The following is a 21,010-nucleotide window of genomic DNA, read 5'->3' on the forward strand; positions in this document are numbered from 1 at the left end:
GCCTACTCCAGCTACACAGGCAACTTGGCTTTCCAGCCATGCTACTTTAAAACACTCAACCCCTTTTGGGATAACAGAGCCTGTCCGTTCGAAGTCAGACAGACATACAAAACAAAAAGCACCCACAGTCCAGCCAGGCCTAGCCTTCAGCCCTCATAGACAAGCTCTTAGCTCTAACAGTTTGCCTTCCCTCTTAGAGGCTGGAACCTTGGTTGTTCTCTGATCAGCCATCCAAGCCAGGCCCATCCTCTTTGCAAAGGGTCTAGCAAGCCATAGTCCTCCTAGAAGCCCTGGTTTGAGCCACAGGTGTTGGAACTAAGGGGAGAGGGCAGGGAGGAAGTGAGGGCGCACCCCCTGGCTTGAAGTGGTTTCCATCATCTACAGGGTTTACAGTTTGGTACAGTGGTCCTCAGCATTCCCACGATACAATTTTTTCCAGCATCATTGCAAAAAGCTCATATTTTGCTCTAAGTCCTTGGCCCACCAGAGCCCGGCTCTGCTAAGCTTTCAGGCCCCTGCAGAAACCCATACTCTCCCTTCCTCTTCCCCCCCCCTCCCCCGGGTGTCTGAGGAAGGGACATGAGTTGCAGATTACATGCTGGACAAGGCTTGTTGGGATATTAAAGCAGTGGGCAAGACTTGATAAGGTGTGTCTTCATCTCAGTTATACTGTACCTATTGGTAAATTATTTTGTTATTGTTTCAAGACTGTAACATGCCTAGAAGAATGATTAAACCTTCATTTGAAACTGAAAAACATACAAACATACACAATCCTATATCAAATTCCCCCTTGCAACCAAGACCATGGTATCTGGACATTTGTGTCCAGAGCTAGATACACTTTGGAGTCTATTTTTTTTCTATGTTACAACATGTCAGTACATTTCTGCTTTTTAAAAAAAGAACAAGGAAGATTGTGTCACAGCATTGAACTTCACACTGTTTAGTCAATATAATGGAATCATGTCTCTCTTTCCTGAGTTCCACAATGAGTTACAGCCTACCACAAATGAAAGCTGATTGGATGGACAAGCCACACAGTACAAGATTTTGACTTAAATTAGGTGTCGCATGCTGCAGGCAATATAAATGATATAATGAATGGAACGCACCTGCATTGAAAGGGGAATGGAGAAGATAACTTAGAAGGTCTTTTCCCATCTCTGCTTCATATGATCTCTCTGAAATCACAGGAAATATTATCATCTTTGTTAATGGCCTGGAAGGTGGAGCAAACAGCACATTAATTAAATTTGCAGATGGCACTAAACTGGAAACTGTTGCAAATATCAGTGAAGACAAAGAAAATACTGCAAAGTTACCCACAACAGTTAGAAATAAGGGCAGGAAATGACTCAATGTAATTCATGCTGAAAAAAAGCAAGCTAATGTAGTACACCTGGGTGAAAATAACCCAACACACAGAGGGCAAAATCTGGAAAGCAGTAATCCAAAAGAAGACCAGCATTGACAGTTGGGAGCAAAATAGGCCAATGTGATTTGGTCTGTAAATGCACCACCTGCACAAGCAGAGGAGTGATGGTTCCTTCCTGTAGGACTGCTTTGAGACTGCATCAGGACCATTGCATTCATTATAAAATACACCACTACCAGAAAGTCATAGACAAACTAGAGGCAGCTCTGAGATGAACAATGTTTTCAGTACAGAGTATTAATGTGAAGGAAACAAGATTAGGTTTTTCTGGGCTATCATTTGCTAAAATTCCTTCCTTCTTGCATAGCAGAATTTAACAACATATTATACAACAACATTATAATTATACAAGAATGAATGGGGTAATATTGCTCCTTATTAGATCTTACAGTCAATAGGAGAAATTCCTGTATAGGAAATGAACAATTCCAACTGAATGGACCTGTGACACTAGTTAGTTTTCACTTCAATACACTGTTTAATACTGTTAGTTACTAAGACCATGATCTAGCTAGGAGCTCTGTACAGGCAGAGACTTGCACCCACACAGACCTATTATAGGATCAGGCCTATTTATTAGTGTAATATAGCAAATTGTTTTTCTACCTATACTTAATGACCCCCCAACTCTGAGACATCTAATCTAATGTATCATCATCATTTGTTTGGTATCTCTTGAAACTGTGAGATTGGATCCTGAAGAGCTGTAATTTGGACTAATAATTATTATCATTCAGCCAGCTAATTTGCTCCTTCCCTCTCATTTCCCTTTTTGTTTTTCGTTTTCCTTCTAAAAGATAGCTATCCATTTATTTACATGGACAACAGGATTAGACAGGAACCTGCCTCATTAGTACTTGCCATTGTATCTTTACTTGAAGTCAGTCGGAAAAGGCCATTGAAATAAACTAGCTACGTCTACACTGGCAGCTTCTTGCGCAAGAATTCTTTTGCGGAAAAGTTCTTGTGCAAAAACTCTTCCAGAAGAGAGCGTCTACATTGGCATGTGCTTTTGCACAAGAGCATCCATGGCAGTGTAGATGCTCTCTTGCACAAGAAAGCTCTGATGGCCATTTTAACCATAGGGTTTTCTTGTGCAAGAAATTCATGTTGTCTTGTGCAAGAACAGTTGCGCAAAAGGGCTTATTCCTGAGCGGGAGCGTCAGAGTTCTGGCGCAAGAAGCCCTGATTTCATACATTAGAACGTCAGTTTACTTGAGCAAGAACACACGGCCAGTATAGACAGGCAGCAAGTTTTTGCACAAGAGTGGCTGCTTTTGCGCAAGATCGTGCCAGTGTAGACACAGCCTAGGAGTGCAGGCTTGTCAGCCACTGTCCAATAATCAGTACTTTTATTTTACATGGAGATAGGGAGAATTCATCTCTGGGGGATCTCCACAAACTAGAGATATGCCAGAAATGAACTGGACCCATTGTGCAACATCTGCAGTGCCCTTATCTGGCATCCTTCCAAAAATGGGGATGTATTACCAGCCAGAATAAAAAGTGGCACCTACATGCTAGTACATGTTCTAACTAGCGCCAAAGAACTTGGGTGAGACAGTTTGTGTGTATTGACAGAGCACAGGTTGGGGATAACACATGCGTAAGAGTTTGGGTTTCCTGGCTCCTCCCTACTCCATTTGCACCACCCACCCAATAAGAATACCTGCTATCCTTGATAAACTTAAATGGAATCATTAACCTCAAAGTTCATCCACATTGTTTTAGATATAGACAGCTGGATTATTCTCATCTTTTTCAGTGCAGTAAACACAGATCTGCTTACCTACTTATGCAATGAGAAAAGGAATGAAACAAAAATCAGATATTTCATCTGGCATATTGTACTACTGCGGCCTCTGAAAACCCTTTTCATCAAGCGATACTAGTCACAGTTGAGAAGGAAACAATCACAGAACATTTGACCTGTGTTTGTAGTTCTGATTCACTATGTTAGCAATGCCTCATCCTGTTGATTCCCTTGTCTATGCACACCACAGCTAAATACCCTCACTATGGAGTAATTCCAGAACAGATGAGATGCACACCTGGGATTTCTTCACAGTCTTATTAAATCTCCAGCAGAGGTCTGTGCTCATAGAATAGCAGTACAATGAAGCAGAAAGTTGAAAGCATTAGTAGAATTTAATACTACACAGAACAGCTGAAGAGATTAAAAACATGCTAAAATGCTACAGCACAGCTTTGAATTAATTACAAACATTTATTTGAAGTCAATGTTGAGTTTGCTCCTCTGCAATATTCCCCTTTATAGAATTTTATTCAGGAAAATAGAAGTTCAGTGCTTGTGCATTTCAAATGTTCTTTACTCACAATATGAATCCTTCTGGGCACAGTTGCCAGAATAGTTAAACATAGCTACAATTAGGGTTTATATTAAAGTGCTGGTGAGGAGGTCATTTAAATATTACCACCAAACATTATATTTATCCATATTGTTGATTGTACACTCTTTACAGTCTGACAGCAGCACATTAATATTTGTGCTACCCCACTCTGAGCAACTGACTTATTACCTGGAGCTCTAGGAGTTAGGCTGTTTGCTGAGAAATTGTATGTGCAGTAGTTATTGAAGTATAGAAACAATGTTGAGATACTCAGATGGTGTAAATCAGTGGAGGAACACTGAAGTCCATGCTGATTTCCACTAGCTAAACATCTGGTTGTCTTGGGCCAATTGTTACCTGAGATACCTGCATGTGAAATTGTCATTTAAGCCTGAGGGGATAAATGGGCCAAATCTGGTTGGTTTGCCACAATTTTATTGTTTTACTCAATAATATCGATAAATAATAATGATAATAAAGATAAATAATGATTATTTTATTGAGACTGGCTGGCAACCTCCCTTCATTAAGTGAGGCAATTATGCTATCATTAATTGCATGACTGGAACCATAGGTGCCATATGCAATCAAGATGCATATGGATCAGAATGCCAAATGGCAGACTCATCGGTATATAAAAATCAGATATAGCCTTATTACATACAACCAGTGATTTACAGTCTATTGGGAGACTATGGTTACTATAATCAAGAATCCTGGACAAACCAACAGAACCTCTCTGTTCTCTGCATATAACCTGATTTCACCAATGATCAAAACTTGGGGGGGGGGGAGGAAAAAAAAAGAAAAAAGGATGAGCTCATTATGAAGGTTTGCCAAAAACAAACAAACAAAAACCTATTGTACATCACAAGAGGATGGAGGTTTGGAACGTGGATGAAGCTTGAGAGATTATCACCTACTACTTATTTTTAGTAAAACTGTGAAACATAATATTTTATGTTACAACTATGGGGCAAAATAATCAAATGTTACTTTTTTAAATCAACACTGAAGTTTATATGCTCCCAAATCCTAATGATTTAGGATAGCACAGACATGAAGAAAAAGTGGAAACATTAATACAGAGTTGTTAACACTGTGCTGTTAAAAATACTGGCCAATAAGTTTAGGCCTCAGTTGAAAGAATTTCTAACTATTATTAAATGAAAAGTGTGTAGGTACACATGCATGTGGTGTGCGCATGCACACGCGGGGGACAAAGAAATCTACTGTTTATAGGAACACAGACTGGATCAGACTGAAGGCCATCTTGTTCAGTATATTGTTTCCAACACTTGCCAGGTGAGAAGGTTGCTGCTCCTTGTCATCCTTCCATTTTGCAAAAACACTAGCTCATCTTCCCTCCGTTATTTTTATTCATAGATTGGAAAGGAAATACATGCTTTCCTGCTTTTTCAATTCCTAATTGGTTTCTTAACATTGAATGAATTAATCTTGGATTGCAGTGGAGAATGTACATTTCTAGTTATGAGTGGGGGAAGATGAGATCTACTATTTCTAAACACTTGCTGAACATGGGAACAGGTTTTCAAAGTTATTTAGGCACTCAAAGATGAAGATAGAGGTCTCATGATCATAGCAACCAGAAACAATCCATCAACTCACTAACTACAGTTCATGCTTCCTTTGTTTAATGATTCAGTTATTTTCAAATGCATTGCATGTTTTGATAGGCATCCTCCCCCTCCTTCTTCCCCAAGTATCCTGGAATTTAAAATAATTTTATGTAATTAATCAACAATTTAAAAAAGGCCACTTTTTTCATTTTTAATGAATTTCAATTTTCATCCAGAAACTATATCAAATCATAACTAAATTATTTTCATCTAATAAACAGGAAATGCGTCATTCACCATTTTCTAACAAAAAAAACTGTAGCAATTAAGGCTCTGAATACATATGTTTTTGCCAGGGCTTCTCAAACTTCCTGGTATGCTGACCTCCTTCTGCTAACAAAAATTACTACATGACCCCAGGAAAGAAACCACAGCCTGAGCCCCTCTGCCCTGGGTGTGCTAAGCTATATCATTGATTACCGGTAGGTAAATATCTGTAGCTGTAGTTCATCCTGGTTAGCAAAAGGAAGTACAAAATTTAGTTTGAAAGCTATATGTAGTTGCAAGCTAACACATTTTAATTGTTACATCAACCAATAAGAATTAATTTTTTTAGGGAAATAAGTAAAGTGCATATACAAAACAAGATTAAAATCAATTATTTAAAGGAAGGTTTCTTGCTTACTAATTTGTATGATGTTTAAAATTGATTTGATTCAAACCACTGTGATCAACAGCTTCCCTTGAAGCTGTTTTGAAAGAAACATCAGCCTCGAAACTTCAGTGGATGATCAACAAAATAAAATATGAATGACTACTAACATAGCACAATCACAAAGTCTTACCATATTTTCTATGACAATTATTTAAATAAATGTTTTAATTTTTAAAACCAACTGGGCAGCTTCACCTGTTGCAGGTTGAGAACACTAAGGTTACAGGATGTTTCTGATGCAAGTTCCAATAAATAATCATAAATAATGTCAGGATAAAGAAGTTCTGATTTGGTCTCTGAAGGCTGCCTGGAAGATTTACAAAGTCATAAAGGGCAAAGAGGTGCCCAGCTCTCACTGCAAGTCAGTGGAAGTTGCACTTCTACACCTCCCATGTGTATCTTTGAAAATCTCCCTCTGAAAGCCACTGAACCTCTGGATTCGAGAATATACTGTACATAATTCTTGTGAGGAACTTCTAGGAAAGAAATGTGCAAGTACTGCTGGAACACTTGATAGATGAAAGGGTGATAATGAACCACTCTCTCTTTCCCATAGCAAGACTCATAGCCTGCCTTGTTTGCTGGAGGAAGGAATGGAAATAAGACTTTGCACAGTAATGTACTGGATAATTATACTTGTCAAGAAGGTTCATACTGTTTAAATGCTACTTGCAACAGAACTTGTATTTCAAGTTACTATTCAGATTTTTCTGGCACCTCCAATATCAGCTCTTTTAAACCACATCAGCAGGACTGAGTTGAGATGTGACTGTTTCATTGCCATTGTGGAAAAACATGCCTGATTTTTCAAAATCACTATTATGTGTATGAAAGTGTGTGTTTGCACTAGAGACTGTGCACACTCAGATGGGCTGTGATCTCTGTAACTGTTATGCAGCAGTATGCACAAAGTAGGTACATGGTTGTACTTGCACAACTAAAAATCAGACTGAAATTGTTTTTAATGTTGCGGTCTCCCCATTTATGGGGAGAAAAGGAGGAAAAAATTTCAAAACATTATGGATTTGGATTTAGATGTCATGGGATGTACTGTGGAAGCAGAGAGACAGAGGCAAGTGAATTTTATGCACTGCCTATTCATCCCTACTTGGAAAAGATACATGCAAGAAAAAAAAAAAAAAGGCTGATTACTAACTGTCCAGGGAACACCTCAGCTATTCAGCTGAACATCAAATGCAGATGAATGATTGTCTTGCACAGAGCTCCAAGTGAATTAGCAAAAGCTTGGTCAAAAGTGGCATAAGGGAAATAAACCCTTCAGGAAAGGACACCTACTTTTTCAACCACTGAACAGGAGTAAGAGTACTGAAGAAGACTTGGGTTGATGGGAAGGTAGAAATCAGAGATTTGAACATACTGGGAAATGTATTTTGTAGCAAAGCCTACATAATAATGAAGTAACTTCATGACTTTTGGAACGGTTGGGCCTGATCCTCACCGGGTCTAAAGTGGTTCAGCCCTGTTGCCTTCAGTGCAACTGGATTTATTTATACCAGGTGAGAAGGTTGCTGCTCCTTGTCATCCTTCCATTTTCTAAAAACACTAGCTCCTCGATGCTGCTGGGTCAGCCATGCTTGGAACCAGGTTGGGAGTACTTCCATTCTCAGTACAGCTCTGCGCTACTGGACTACTCCTATTGATCTTTAAAAAAAAAGCCTTTGAAAGCTATAGGCACAGTGAACAAAAGCACCTTTTCCATTACCAAAGCAACATCATATTTCTTACACAATTCTACCTATGGGATACATCTATTTCTTTGGGTGATTGCTTCATTAGAGTAGCAGAATGCTTGTTTGTGTACTTCACAAAGAAGGTCTATTTTAGCCATCTATGTCTCAAACTCATCATTTGTTGAGCTTATTTCACTAGGGTGTCAATCAAATTCTTGAATCCAAGTTAGTACAATGCATTGAGCAAATCTACTGGAGCTATTAAAAATGCTGAAAGTAACAAGCTTTCACACCAGGAAAATGTTTGACGAGGAGCAAAAACTTCCTCTCTCACAAATTCAATTGTTAAGTGCCATTAGTCATGATAAAGAGTTCTTCAGATCATTTATCTCTGGGTTCACACTTCTGAAATGCAGTCATAAGAACGATTTCCTAAGCTAACATGATCAGACTTAGCTGACTTCAGTTTCAGTAGGAAGAGACCTAAACTATGCCAGTAAATTTGGTGCAGTATGCAGAGCTTGTTCTGTTAAGAAATTCAACCCAAATTGATGAATGGGTGTGTACTTATCTGCACAAATAGGAAATGCAAAACAAAGCCATCAGAGTTATGCAACAGCATCTGCCACTAGAAAAGAAGTTAAAAGTACCCTAGAAACAACAGCAACTCCTTACTTCTCTTTAGTAACCATCCTCTAGTGCAGTGTTCTGAAAGTCTACTGCGGAAACGCTGTGAGAAACAGTTTAACTGGCCGCCCTAGTTTATTTATGTACCGGTGCTGCAGCCATGGAGCCTTGCAACTCCCATTGGCTCCATTGTGTCCTTTGCAGCCAAGGGGAGCCGCGGGAAGTGGCGTGGGCCCAGCCATTGCTTCCCGCAGCTCCCCTTGGCCGCAAAGGATGAAACTGAGCCAATGGGAGCCTTGAGGCTCCGTGGCCGCGATGCCGGTACATAAACAAACCGGGGCAGCCAGTTAAACTGTTTCTCACAGCATTTCCGCGGTACATTTTCAGAAACACTGCTCTAGTGCATACTGTTTTATCATGTTTTTCATTCTGTTCATTACTGTTTCCTGGGCTTGATATGTGGTTCCATTTTAACCACTTATTAGTCTTTTGTTGTTGTTAAGGGGGAATCTGCAATGATGGCCAATATTTATTTTATTCTCTACATTTGTTGTTTTAAAACATTCAAAAATAATGTATTTGAAAAAACAAGGGATAAGTAACTTTTGGAAAGAAATCTCATCTTGCTGGTGGGATCCTTTGGACCTGATTTTCATCTTGGGTAGCTTAAGGCCAATGGAGCTATGCTGATATGGCCCTTCCTCTTTAGCAGGTCATAAAGAAACAAAGTTCACATCCTACAGCAGCAGCATTCTTCTCCTCCTCAGATAAGATGACCATTTTACACAGTCATTAGTGACATGATAAATGTGTTGATGAAGGAAGGGTAAGGGGTGAGAAGAGACTTACTATGTGTCATCATTACCACTCTACATTGTGCTTTCAATGCTGAATTTAGTACTGTGTCATAGTGACATGAACAATTAACATTCTGGATCAGTGCCAAAGTAGTTACCTAAAAGAGTAAACAGTGGCCTAATGAAGATGATGTCATGGAACCATAATTTTTTTGTTTTAAAACGTCTGAAAGAATGTCCTGAATAGGATCCCATGCACTGATCATTGGGGTTCTCCACAAACTCCCCCTACCCTAGATACAAAAGATTAAATAATCATTTGTGGAATGCTGTTCTAGGTTTGCCTGTATGCACAGCCTAAATAAATATGATATATAGTGGGCAAAAATGTTAATTTACATTTCCAGATCATCATTTACTTTCTTCTCTAGGACCATTCCAGGCTTAATGAATGTATTAAGGAATCATTTCCTATCTACTAATGGCTTATAAACACAGGTAAAATAGATTGTTACTGCAAAATGGGCATCTTATTAATGAAACTGACTAGTAAGACATCTCTCTGCCACATACACATTTATGCACAGATTTAACTGTTATGGTCTGTTTAGTCTTGGAAAGCCATCACTTTATATATCCAGGAGCCTGAAGGGTTGTGTAGCATCTGCTAGCTCAGTAAGTTTGATCAAATTTTGGTGCAATACATGTCAACTGAAGAGTGCACCTTGTGGTGTTCATAGCCACACTAAAAATGTCTTTTACCTTCTTAATATATGGAGATATACCTATCTCATAGAAATACAATGGACCAAGAGGTCATTGAGTCCAGTCCCCTGCCCTCATAGCAAGACCACATACCATCCCTGACAGATTCACCCCAGATCACTAAATGGCCCCCCTTGAAGATTGAACTCTCAACCCCTGGTTTCAGAGGCCAATGCTCAAGCCACTGAGCTATTTATGCCCCACTCCAGGCTTGTTGCTCTGGGTTATGAACCTTGGCATCCTCAGACTGTTAGAAAAACCCCACATCTTATGCTAACATATTTACACAATACATGCTACGCTCTTCCTCCCTCCTTGCAGCAAACATGAGTGATCTTAAAACTGTTCATTTATTTAGGGGAAAAACAATGGGTCAGTTGAGCATTTATATTCTCCTCCTCTGGCATCTGAAGGGCTGGTTATGCTGAATGCTAAAAGCACTGTAGGAGAGTTCTGTGGACATTTGGGAAAATTATTTGGGATGAAACTAAATGGTGAATTCTTTGAAGCAATTGTTTAATGTTCCAAAACCAATCTGTTTACTTAATTACTTTAAAAGCTTTTCCGTTGAAATTGCAACATAGATCACATTGACTGAAGAGCAAAACAATATGTAACTAAAACTGTGTCACTCTTCTGCCACATTCTGACCAGCCATGAGGCAAAGGAATAAACCCTTTCCTTCTTGTTTTTGAATCTATTTGTTTTAAAGGTCCAGATTACAAACAGCAGTGCTCACAAGCACCCCACACAAGATGGCTCAATACTGATACTAGTGGTGGTGTTCTCAATGTCTGATGCAGCTCCACAGGCTTCAGCAAACTGGAGGGAAAAAAAAGTGATAGTACTTTCCTAAAGCTTGCATACAATTCACACCGTCTAGTCTTACCACCTCATGGATAATTTTCCTGCATATACATTTATGAGAAGGTTGATATAAAATGGAGAAAGAGGTTGTCTTAGAAGCAGAGGGACATTTAATTTCAAGAAGTGGGAAAGTAACATTTTGTTTCAACAAAGAGGGCTTCGTATTGAAGATTCCTACACTTAAATGTTGTGTGATGTATTTGTTACAGCCATCTTTCTGGTAATTTTTTCAAGTCTTTGGGTCATTGATTCCTTGTTTTACATACAATGTTCTTTATTCCTTTCATTAATATTTATGAGGTGTGTTACTGTACCACTTAAGAGACCCAGATCCAGAGCAGGAGCCCCTTGTTCTAAGCACTGTACAAAATCAGTACAGGTTGAACCTCTCTAATCCAGCACTCTTGAGACCTGACCAGTGCCGAGTGAGAGAATTTGCCAGCCATGGGAAATCAATATTGTTGAGAAGCACTACCAACATTTCCACTGATTCCTGGGCTCTTATAAGATATTTAGGGGTAAATTAGAGCTAAATAATAGCACAGAACACAGAGCCAGGACTGGTGGCTGTAAACAAACTTTATGGGACCGTGGAAAAAATTCATGATAAGTGGACACCAAGCTCACTAAAATCATGTCAGACCTCACATATTGCTGGACCAGAGAGTGCCAGTCTAGAGAGGTTAGACCTGTATTTTATTTCTGCTTTTGAAAATAATGTTTTTCAAGTCCAGTGTTTTAGTTAGAAGACTAAATTCTATTCTCAGTTACATCAGTGTAAACCCAGAGAAACTCAAAGTCATTCATAGGTCAATGGAATTACTTAGATTGTAAGCTCTTCTAAGCAGGAATTGTCTTTTAGTATATTTGTACAGTGCCAAATAGCAGAGGCCTGCTCCATTATTGGAGGTCCTAGGTGCTGCTGAAATACAAATTAATATTACTACTACTTTGGATTTACACCAGCCTAACGCTAGCTTGGCCTAGAGGGCTTGATTGTGTACTGGGTTACCTGACACAAATCAGGAGTAACTTCCTGTACACAAACCCCAAATGTTCAAAAAGTATGGGTCCGACCTCTGCTATTAAGAAGATTCTTTAAAAACTTACAATTTTTGTGTTCTATCTTTGTTTCTTTTTGTTTGCCTTTTAGATTTTGGGCCTTTATGGTATGTCTACACTACGGGATAAAGACAAATTAAGATATACAACTTCAGCTACGTTAATTGCATAGCTGAAGTCGAAGTACCTTAACTCAACTTTTGGCACCGTCCTCACTGCAGAAAGCCGAAGGGAGAACACTCTTTCTTCGACTTCCCTAACTCCTTGTGGAAACAGGACAACTGGAATCAACAAGAGTGCCTCTCTCAGTTCAAATAAGTGTGTCTTCACTAGACTTGCTAATTTGAACCCTGGAAGATCGACAGCAGCAGCTCCGATCTTCTCTGTAGTGTAGACGTACCCTTAAAGTGCACCAGTGTCAAAGGAGTAAGCGAGAACACAGTCAAGCCCCGTCTCTAATTATATCAAGTATCTATGTCAGTCTACTAAATCAGAAGCCTTTCCAGCTACGTGCCCAGCTGCTGCGTGGATAAGTTTATTTCCTTTGCTTGGCAATTTGTATTGCACTGGGAATTTACAATTTTACAAACCAAGTTCAAGGTTGCAGATATGGGTATGTATGTCTAACAAACATCTTACTTAGCATAATGGACACAGGCCTCCAGAGAGGCTTGCTTTGCTGGGGCATTCAGACATTTCCACCTGGCTGGTCTCCCTTCCGTTATTTGTCAATGTTGTCTATCTTGCAAAAACATGCTGTGATACATGCTGAGTTTATATCGTTTCATCCCTGTAGACATTTCTGTAGATATGCTTTTGGTTTAGCATTGTACCAGGGATTCTATAGCTAGCACATGCAATCTTCTGGTGCTGACGGGAAGATTAGCTTGTTCCTCTTCTGCATAAATGGTTATTGCTGAACAATAACTGTTACAGAGGTGGGAAAATGTACATTATTTAATTACATTATATGCATTCTTTTTCCAGATCAAATTCTGTCTGGGTGGTATCATACAGCAAGATAAATGAAGGTATGGCCTGCTTAGCAAAAGTAGACAAATTCAAAGCAATACAAGTGTTATGCCAGTGATAAACTAGTTCATATTTTGCAATTACCTTCTTAAAAAGGGAGGAGGGGAAGCTTTACTTCATATAAACTGACTTTACTTATAGTGTGGTTCCCTTCTGAGAACTTGGACAGTGATAGGCTAGCAATATTTTGATAAGGGTCTCCCACAAACATTTCCCTCTTTATCCAAAATAAACCCTGTCAGCACAAGTACCACCACAGACAAAGAGCAAGAGTTTAGAAAAATGATCAATTTGTTTCTGGTTCAAACAAACGAACATTCTCACAATCAAAATCCCAGATGGTGTTTTGTTTACCCATTTGGAAAACAAAATAAGGACCTCACAGACTGTAAACTATTGGAGGGGAAGCAGGTAAGAAGTGGTCTCCTATTATGACTCTGTAAAGAGCTAGCCCTATGGGATGGTGATCTGGGGTCAGCCCAAAGGCTTTACTGTAATGTACATACTATATCAATGATATTATAATAAATGCCATTCACATATCATAGTCAAGATGTTGGAGGAGTCTGGAGGTCTTCTTGTCTGGGAATATTTTGAAAACACCTGCCTTTTGGAACATGTTGATCCTTTGCAAAAGGCAAATGTTCTTCAGAAGTATTTCTAGGAATTTCAGGGGTGTCATCTCTCTCTAAAATAACTTAGCGGTTTCCCGACAGGAGAATAAACCCCATCAAAGCACTTCTATTTTCCTTTAAGTTTCTGGGCAACTTGTTAACAAGGTGCTTCCAGAATCCCCCAGGACTTCATTCCAGCACACTATTGGCCTTGATTAGAATCTTAAAGTCACAGCTAAAAAGCTTCTCATTTGTCCTTTGTTTAGCATCTCCTGTTTTTTAAAGGTTGGATGCTATTATAGCATTTTTCATAGGCAATGACACCATAGGTGACCTTGATTCATGGCATATCTGATAGCATGGAAGCCAATTTTCTGTGATTATTTTGTAGAACACAGCTGGGAGTCCATTTTCTCAGGGGTGTTTTTTGTTTTTGGCAGATTTGAGGTGAGTGGAGGGTGTATTGGATTTTGTTATTTCTCTAGCACTGTTAATTGCAGTATATGCATGCATTGTTTCAGACCTGCTAGACCTATTAATGATTCTGAGATTCAGAATAGAATTGTTGCCAGCATTCCCTCAATGAGTCATTTGCTTCATTCAGTTTGTTTTGTTTCCTTCTTTTTGTTTGCACAGTGAAAACATTGATTTTTTCCTCTCCTTTCTCTTTTATTATTTTTTCCCCCAGGGATCCTCACCCCCTTTCTGTGCACAGTCCCTCTTTCAAAAATTGATGGTGCTATTTTTTGTTTAGTTTTTCTCTGGATTTCAGTAGGTGAACTAGCATTATTTTAGTAGGGCAGCATGCCACTCAGGTGCCTATAAGTGTGCTTGTCCCTGATATTCATTTTCAAACAAACATTCTTCCTCTCTTTAAAGAAAAAAGCCACCCCCCGCCCCCAGCTTCTGCATATACATTAAAATTGGTTCTGTTTCTGTAACATGTGTGGAACAGCTAACAGTCTTTGTACTATCTTTGGATTCATCTAAAAGTAAAGTTTTCTTCCATAAACTTTATTAAATTCCACTTTTGGGGGCTCTCTCAAAGTTCTGGAGCCATCTAGGAATCAAAAGGGCATGATCAAATAAAATGCCTGAGGTCTGTTTTGTGAAAAACTAACCAAAAGTGCTTCAGTAGAGATAACCATGCCAGTTATATGATCAAAGGCTCATATTCCTGTATGTCCAGCAATGTGATATATGCCATCATGTGCCAGCAATGTCGCTCTGCAATGTATATTGGACAAACTGGTCAGTCACTTTGCCAGAGGATCAATGCTCACAGATTAGATATCAGAACTCTCCACACACAGAAACCTATCAGCCAGCATTTTAATCAAACTTCCCATTCCCTTAAAGACCTGACAACATGAATCTTACTTCAAAAAGAGACTTTAACACCAGATTACAGAGGGAGACTTCAGAACTTTTATTTATGCTAAAATTTGACAGGTTGCGAATGGGCCTTAATATAGATAATTACCTTACCCATTATGAAGACAGCCTCCCTACCTTTTTTTTTTTTTTAATTGTAGCCTTTGGTATATATGGTTGTGACTATTTTCTTCCACTACTTGATCTGAAGAAGTGGGTCTGGCCCACGAAAGCTCATCATCTAATAAACCATCTTGTTAATCTTTAAAGTGCTACATGACTGCGCTTTTTTTTTTTTTTAAAACCACGATCAGACTAACACGGCTACCTCTCTGTTACTCCTAGAAGCAGGCAGATTGACAGGTGGAGGCCAGTTTGAGGATTGTCTAATAAAAGACAATCTTGCTTTGGGTCACATGATGTTGCTAGGATTATTTTAGCTCCCCATCATTGTTACATACATCTTCTCACTGTCATATACACAAACCTCATTTAGAAGGAGCAAGGGGTGGGGAGGTCTTTCATTTAAAATGGATAGGAAGGAAAACATTTGTCCCATCAAACCAAAATACAAATGAGTTGATAGAAATAGCTCTCTCAGAAGTTCTAAAGTAAATGCCCTGTCCTTTTCATAGATAGTCTTTCTGGGATCCTGTTCCTATTTCATTTTAAAGACCAAAAATGGATATGATAAAGTCATTAATATTAAATTGTAGAGTCAGGAAACTCTTTAATCCATCTACTTAAAATAGGATTAACTCATAATTGGAGTTAGAGTTTCAACATGGTTTCATATTCAATCAGTCTCTACAGTAATGCAAGTAATGAAACAATATTCCAACTTAATGCTGACAGATAATCAGCTGCATTGCAGGGTTTATCTAACATGAGCAATTCTGAAGAAACAGATGTTGGATACACCATGCTTATGTTTCAGTTGCTCAGAAGACACCAACATTCCATTCTGGGAAAAGTTGTACCATTAAAAAAAAGATCCCTTTTCTCCTAAAACAAAGAAAAATGCCTTCCTCATAAAGGCCCCCATTCAGGAAATTGTGTGCTTAAAACCATCCCCTTTTCAGGATAGGAGTCAGACACAACCTGAACTCTACACATGTGCCTTAATGCTGTCTCAAATAGGCACTCTTTTCCGAATTTATCTTCAAATGTGCAAACTTCAGCTAATATTACCAAGCTCAGCTGTTAATACATTGGCAAAGGACATACTCTAGATTTGATAGCATATGGTGGCAATAACACCTGAAAAACTATCCAGAACACAAAATATAGTGATTGGAATTAAATTAACTCATACCATCAGATAATTTTGCAGCATTTTCTGTACCCAACAAAACAAGGTAATGAAACAACAAAAGTAGAGAATTTCCTGTAGCTCACTTTGCTGTAACTGCATACAATGAGGGTTGTCATGTTTTAGAGCAACTGTTTTCCCCCCCGTACAGCTTTTTTGTTTAGCTTTACATTTCAAGTTAATATAATTCTCAGAGGTTTTCAGGAAAGCATGTTTTAATATCTATACATTACTTCACATGGTCACACTAAAGCATGGGGAATTTTTTTTGGTTCTGAAAGGTTCCAGATTATTTCAGTCTCCAGAGCTGTTACTCTACACTCAAAGTAGTCACAGCATCCACTGCAGCAGCCCAAACCTTCGACACCAGGGGTTGTCATCCTTTTCCTTTCAGAACTCCTCCCCTCTCATGCTAGAACAGCAGCAACTATTTTCCTACATATACAGTAGACTAAAATGCAAGGCCAGCAGCCAACGTTAAGCAGGACAACTGCCTGGTGCCCCAAGCCACAAAGAGTCTCACAAAGTTAATTTGTTCAGGCTTCTGCTTCAGCCACACTTGATGGGGCTCAGGCTCTAGCTTTCTACTCTGGGCTCCTGCCAATTTAATGTCATCTTTGTTTTATTTTGGAGATCCCTGGAAACCTGCTCATGGTCCCCTAAAGTGGTCCCAGTTCCCTGGATGAGAACCTCTGAGCTAGAGGACCCATTCTAGAGGCAAAAGGTTGTTTGGTTTACATGTTCATTTAGGTCTTGGTATTTCTGCTGAGAATGCCAACAATGGTGCCAACTGCTGGTGCTTTGTGACGTACGGGGATATTAGTATAGTAGGAGTATGTAGATCTGTCCACAGGGAGCTGGACTAAGAAAACCTAACTCTAGCAAAGTAATCAAACAGGAATAGCTTTCAGTCAATTCCATCCTGAACTGGATTTAGATCAATGACCTAGAAGCAAAGTTTCACTCTGTGTCACTCTTTCCAGTCTTGAGGCATCTAATCATCCATCAGTTTTCACCTGTCTAAATCTACTGATTTATGCCAGTGAAGGCTCTGGTCCCAGGATTCTCTGGTTTATACTGGATGCTGTACAGAAGGAAAGGTTTGCAGTCTTAGCTCTTGCTGCAGGAGTTCATTTTTGTGCATTTCTCTATATGCTATTATAGCATTTGTACTCTAATCATCAGATCAGTTAGTAAGCATTCTCTCATTCTGTGGGTACACAGGAAAGGTACAAGTGATTCCATGTGACATAAGAGGAAAAATCATGGTTTTAAGTGACACTGAGTCAGTTTAAGTCCTGAGCTGCTTCATGTGCCCAACACGGATCTCAGTAGGATAACAGAACAACGGTTTAAAGAGAGTTCCTTTATTTCTGGAATGAAACCCTAAAACCCACAGAGAGAGAAAGCGGAGTATTTTTCAGAATGAAACATCAGTGCAAAGCTGAAATGTTTGAGGAGACACAGCGTTGGTTAGTTTTACTGTCCACATATGCCTTTTTCTGAAAGAGCTCTTTCGGAAAAAGGCTTCTTCCTCATAAAAAGAGGTTTACTAATGTCGTAAAACTCCCTCTGTTCTTTTGGGGGGAAAAAAAAAAATCAAAAGAACATGATTGCAGTGTGGACGTAAGTGAAGTTTTTTCGGAAAAATGGCTGTTTTTCTGGAAAAAAAAATCTGTAGTGTAGACATAGCTTATTCAACAAATTCATAAATGATCTGGAAAAACAGTGAGGCTGCAAACTTTGCAGACAATACAAAACTACTCAAGATAGTTAAGTCCCAGAAAAACTGAGGTGCTACAAAAGGATCTCTCAAAACTCAGTGACCGGGCAACAAAATGGCAGATAAAATATAATGTTGATAAACGCAAAGTAATGCATATTATAAAACATAATCCCAATATACATATAAAATGATGGGGTCTAAATTAGCTGTTACCTCTTAAGAAAGATATCCTAGAGTCATTGTGGAAAGTTATCTGAAAACATCCATACAATTTGGAGTTAGCAGATTAAAAAAAATGAGCACAATATTGGAAATAATTAAGAAAGGGAGAGATAATAAGAGATAATTATATCACCTCTTTATAAACCCATGGTGTACCCAGATCTTGAATACCATGTGCAGATGTGGTCACTAATCTCAAAAGAGGTATATTGGAACTGGAAAAGGTTCAGAAAAGGGCAACAAAAATTATTAGGGATATGGAACAACTTCCATATGCAGAGAAGTTAATAAGACTGGGACTTTTCAGCTTGGAAAAAAGACAACTAAAAGGGGGATATGATTGAGGTTTATAAAACCACGAGTGGTATAGAGATAGTAAATAAGGAAGTGCTATTTACTCCTTATAACACAAAAACTAAGGGTTACCATTTGGAAAAAAGACAACTAAAAGGGGGATATGATTGAGGTTTATAAAACCACGAGTGGTATAGAGATAGTAAATAAGGAAGTGCTATTTACTCCTTATAACACAAAAACTAAGGGTCACCATATGAAATAAATAGGCAATAGGTTTAAAACAGATAAAAAGCAAGTATTGCTTCACACAACACAGAGTGTGGAACTCCTTGTCACAGGATGTTGTGAAGGCCAAGACTTTAACAGAGTTAAAAAAAATAACTAGATGAATTAATGAAGAATAGGTCCATCAATGGCTATTAGCCAGGATGGGCAGGGATTTTGTCCCTAGCCCCTGTTTGTCAAAAGCTAGGAGTGAGCTCACTTTGGGCAGAGAATGGATCACTTAAAAGATTACCTGTTGTGTTACCTTCCTCTGGGGCAGCTGGCACTGGCCACTTCAAGACAGAATACTGGGCTAGATGGACCTTTGGTCTGACCCAGCACGGCCGTTCTTATGACACGTTCATTGTTTTAACTAATTCAGTTGTTTTAACTAATTCAGTTAACTCTAAACTCTGTGTGGCAGAGACTTTTTGTTCTGTATTTATACAGTACTTGGCACACTGATTTCCTGGTCCAGCGCTGGGACTCATAGGCACTACCACAGTACAACTAATAAATAAATGATAATATCCATATTAGCTAACTGCATAATTTACTCTTGGATACAAGGCCAGTGAAGGAAGTAGACCAATCTTCCCTTTTCTTAAATTTGCAGTTTCAGGACCAGATCCTGCAATGACTACAGTGCCTACTCAAAACTCACATCACCATCTATGGGATTTGGACAAGTATAAGGGCTGGAGGATTTGGCTTGAATATATTACAAGTCACATCTCCCAGTCCTGAAATTAGTTAAATGTGGCTTTAATTGATTGTAATATTTTTATGTACAAAAATTTATAGGAAATACAAAGTAACAGCATACAAATAAAACAATCACCTAAGCAGTGTGTGTCTGTTCCACAAACTACAGTCAGTCTCCTTTCTGGCCTGGGTTTAGTGTCCACTGCAAAAGCAACCCCAGCTGTGACTGCTGCCAATTGCCAAATCTCCCTTGGAGCTATGTAATGCAATGCATTTTCTGTCAGTATAATCACCAATAATCCAAGAAATCACCAGTAATGACAACACTAACAGCTAACATCACTGGAAACCACATGCCCCTTACCACCCTAACAGCAGAACATCCACCCTCACGGGCTGTTCACCCAATCTTAACTCTAACCCCAGAAGTGTTTAGGTGGATAAAACAAACTAGGCAAGGCTAAAATAAAAGTAAGCTGTTTAGGAAGATACTTTCTTTCCCCTGAACTCTAAATCTATCCATGTGATTGAGATGCTGATGAACTAGGAGGCTGTGTCTAGACTGGCAAGTTTTTCCGCAAAAGCAGCTGTCTACACTGGCTGCTTGAATTTCCGCAAGAACACTGACTTCTTACTGTCTGAAAACAGTGCTTCTTGTGGAAAAACTATGCTGCTCCCGTTTGGGCAAAAGTCCTTTTGCGCAAAAGGGTCAGTGTAGACAGCTCAGATTTGTTTTGTGCAAAAAAGCCCTGATCGCGAAAATGGCGAGCGGGGCTTTTTTGCACAAAAGTGAGTCTAGATTGGCCACAGATGCTTTTGCGGAAAAGCGTCCGTGCCAATCTAGATGCTCTTTTCCGCAAATGCTTTTAACGGAAAACTTTTCTGTTAAAAGCATTTGCGGAAAATCATTCCAGTCTAGACGTAGCCGGAGTGTGCTTTGTGCAAAGTTATATGCAGGGTGTGTGAAAGGGAGTAGAAATGAGTATTCTGTGAGTGTGTTATTGTTGCGAGGAAAGAACTGAGAGTTGGGAGTTGTTAGAGATGATAATTTGCCTTCACTTGTTAGGTCACTGGTTTTTAGTAATTGCATTAATGCAAAAGCATTTGAGTACCTTAAGGGTTATTGGTGTCCCCTTAATTTTTCAATATATTAGTTTAAATGTTCTTTTTCCCTCTGGAGGAACGGGGCTCCTGGTAACAAAGTATGTCTATACAGCAGTTAGACACTTGCTGCAAATCTCTGTTCAGCACCTCTGGAAAACAGCCCATTAAATATTGATTTAGGTGCCTAATGTTAGAAACACACATTTCAAATCCAGACTATTTTTTGTTTGTGTTTCCATTACCATGTTATTTGGACAGGTAGAAATAATGATTTGGTCTTTTTGAATTATTTCATATTGATGATGTTATCCCATCACATAGTATTTCATGTTTCACAGATGGAAGTCAAAGCAGGCAACTGTATTGCAATTGTTCTTTTTTACTGCAATTATAATAAATGCTGCGAAGAAGACTCTTGCGGCTCAGTAGTGGTGTTACTGTTCGCCCTAGACATTGGGCTTAACTTT

The 21,010-nt window shown here is 39.0% G+C and overlaps 1 protein-coding gene across 9 annotated transcripts in view; it reads right to left on the reverse strand.

Annotated features, from left to right (window-relative positions):
* The window catches only part of PHACTR1 (phosphatase and actin regulator 1), a 457,014-nt gene that overhangs the window by 333,344 nt on the left and 102,660 nt on the right, over positions 1–21,010 (reverse strand). For 5 of the 9 annotated variants that reach the window (XR_012901644.2, XM_014581427.4, XM_006138762.5 and 2 more), the window contains one exon: positions 1,116–1,184. The exons of the other annotated variants lie outside the window; for them this stretch is intronic. Coding sequence is in view for 4 of the 5 variants with exons in the window: in XM_014581427.4 (XP_014436913.1) it covers positions 1,116–1,184 (69 nt within the window). In the remaining variant the exon portion in view is untranslated. The remainder of the gene's footprint in view (positions 1–1,115; positions 1,185–21,010) is intronic. 9 annotated transcript variants of the gene reach the window in all.

This window comes from Pelodiscus sinensis, chromosome 2 (assembly GCF_052426305.1).
Source record: "Pelodiscus sinensis isolate ZL-2025 chromosome 2, ASM5242630v1, whole genome shotgun sequence".
NCBI lineage: Eukaryota > Metazoa > Chordata > Testudines > Trionychidae > Pelodiscus > Pelodiscus sinensis.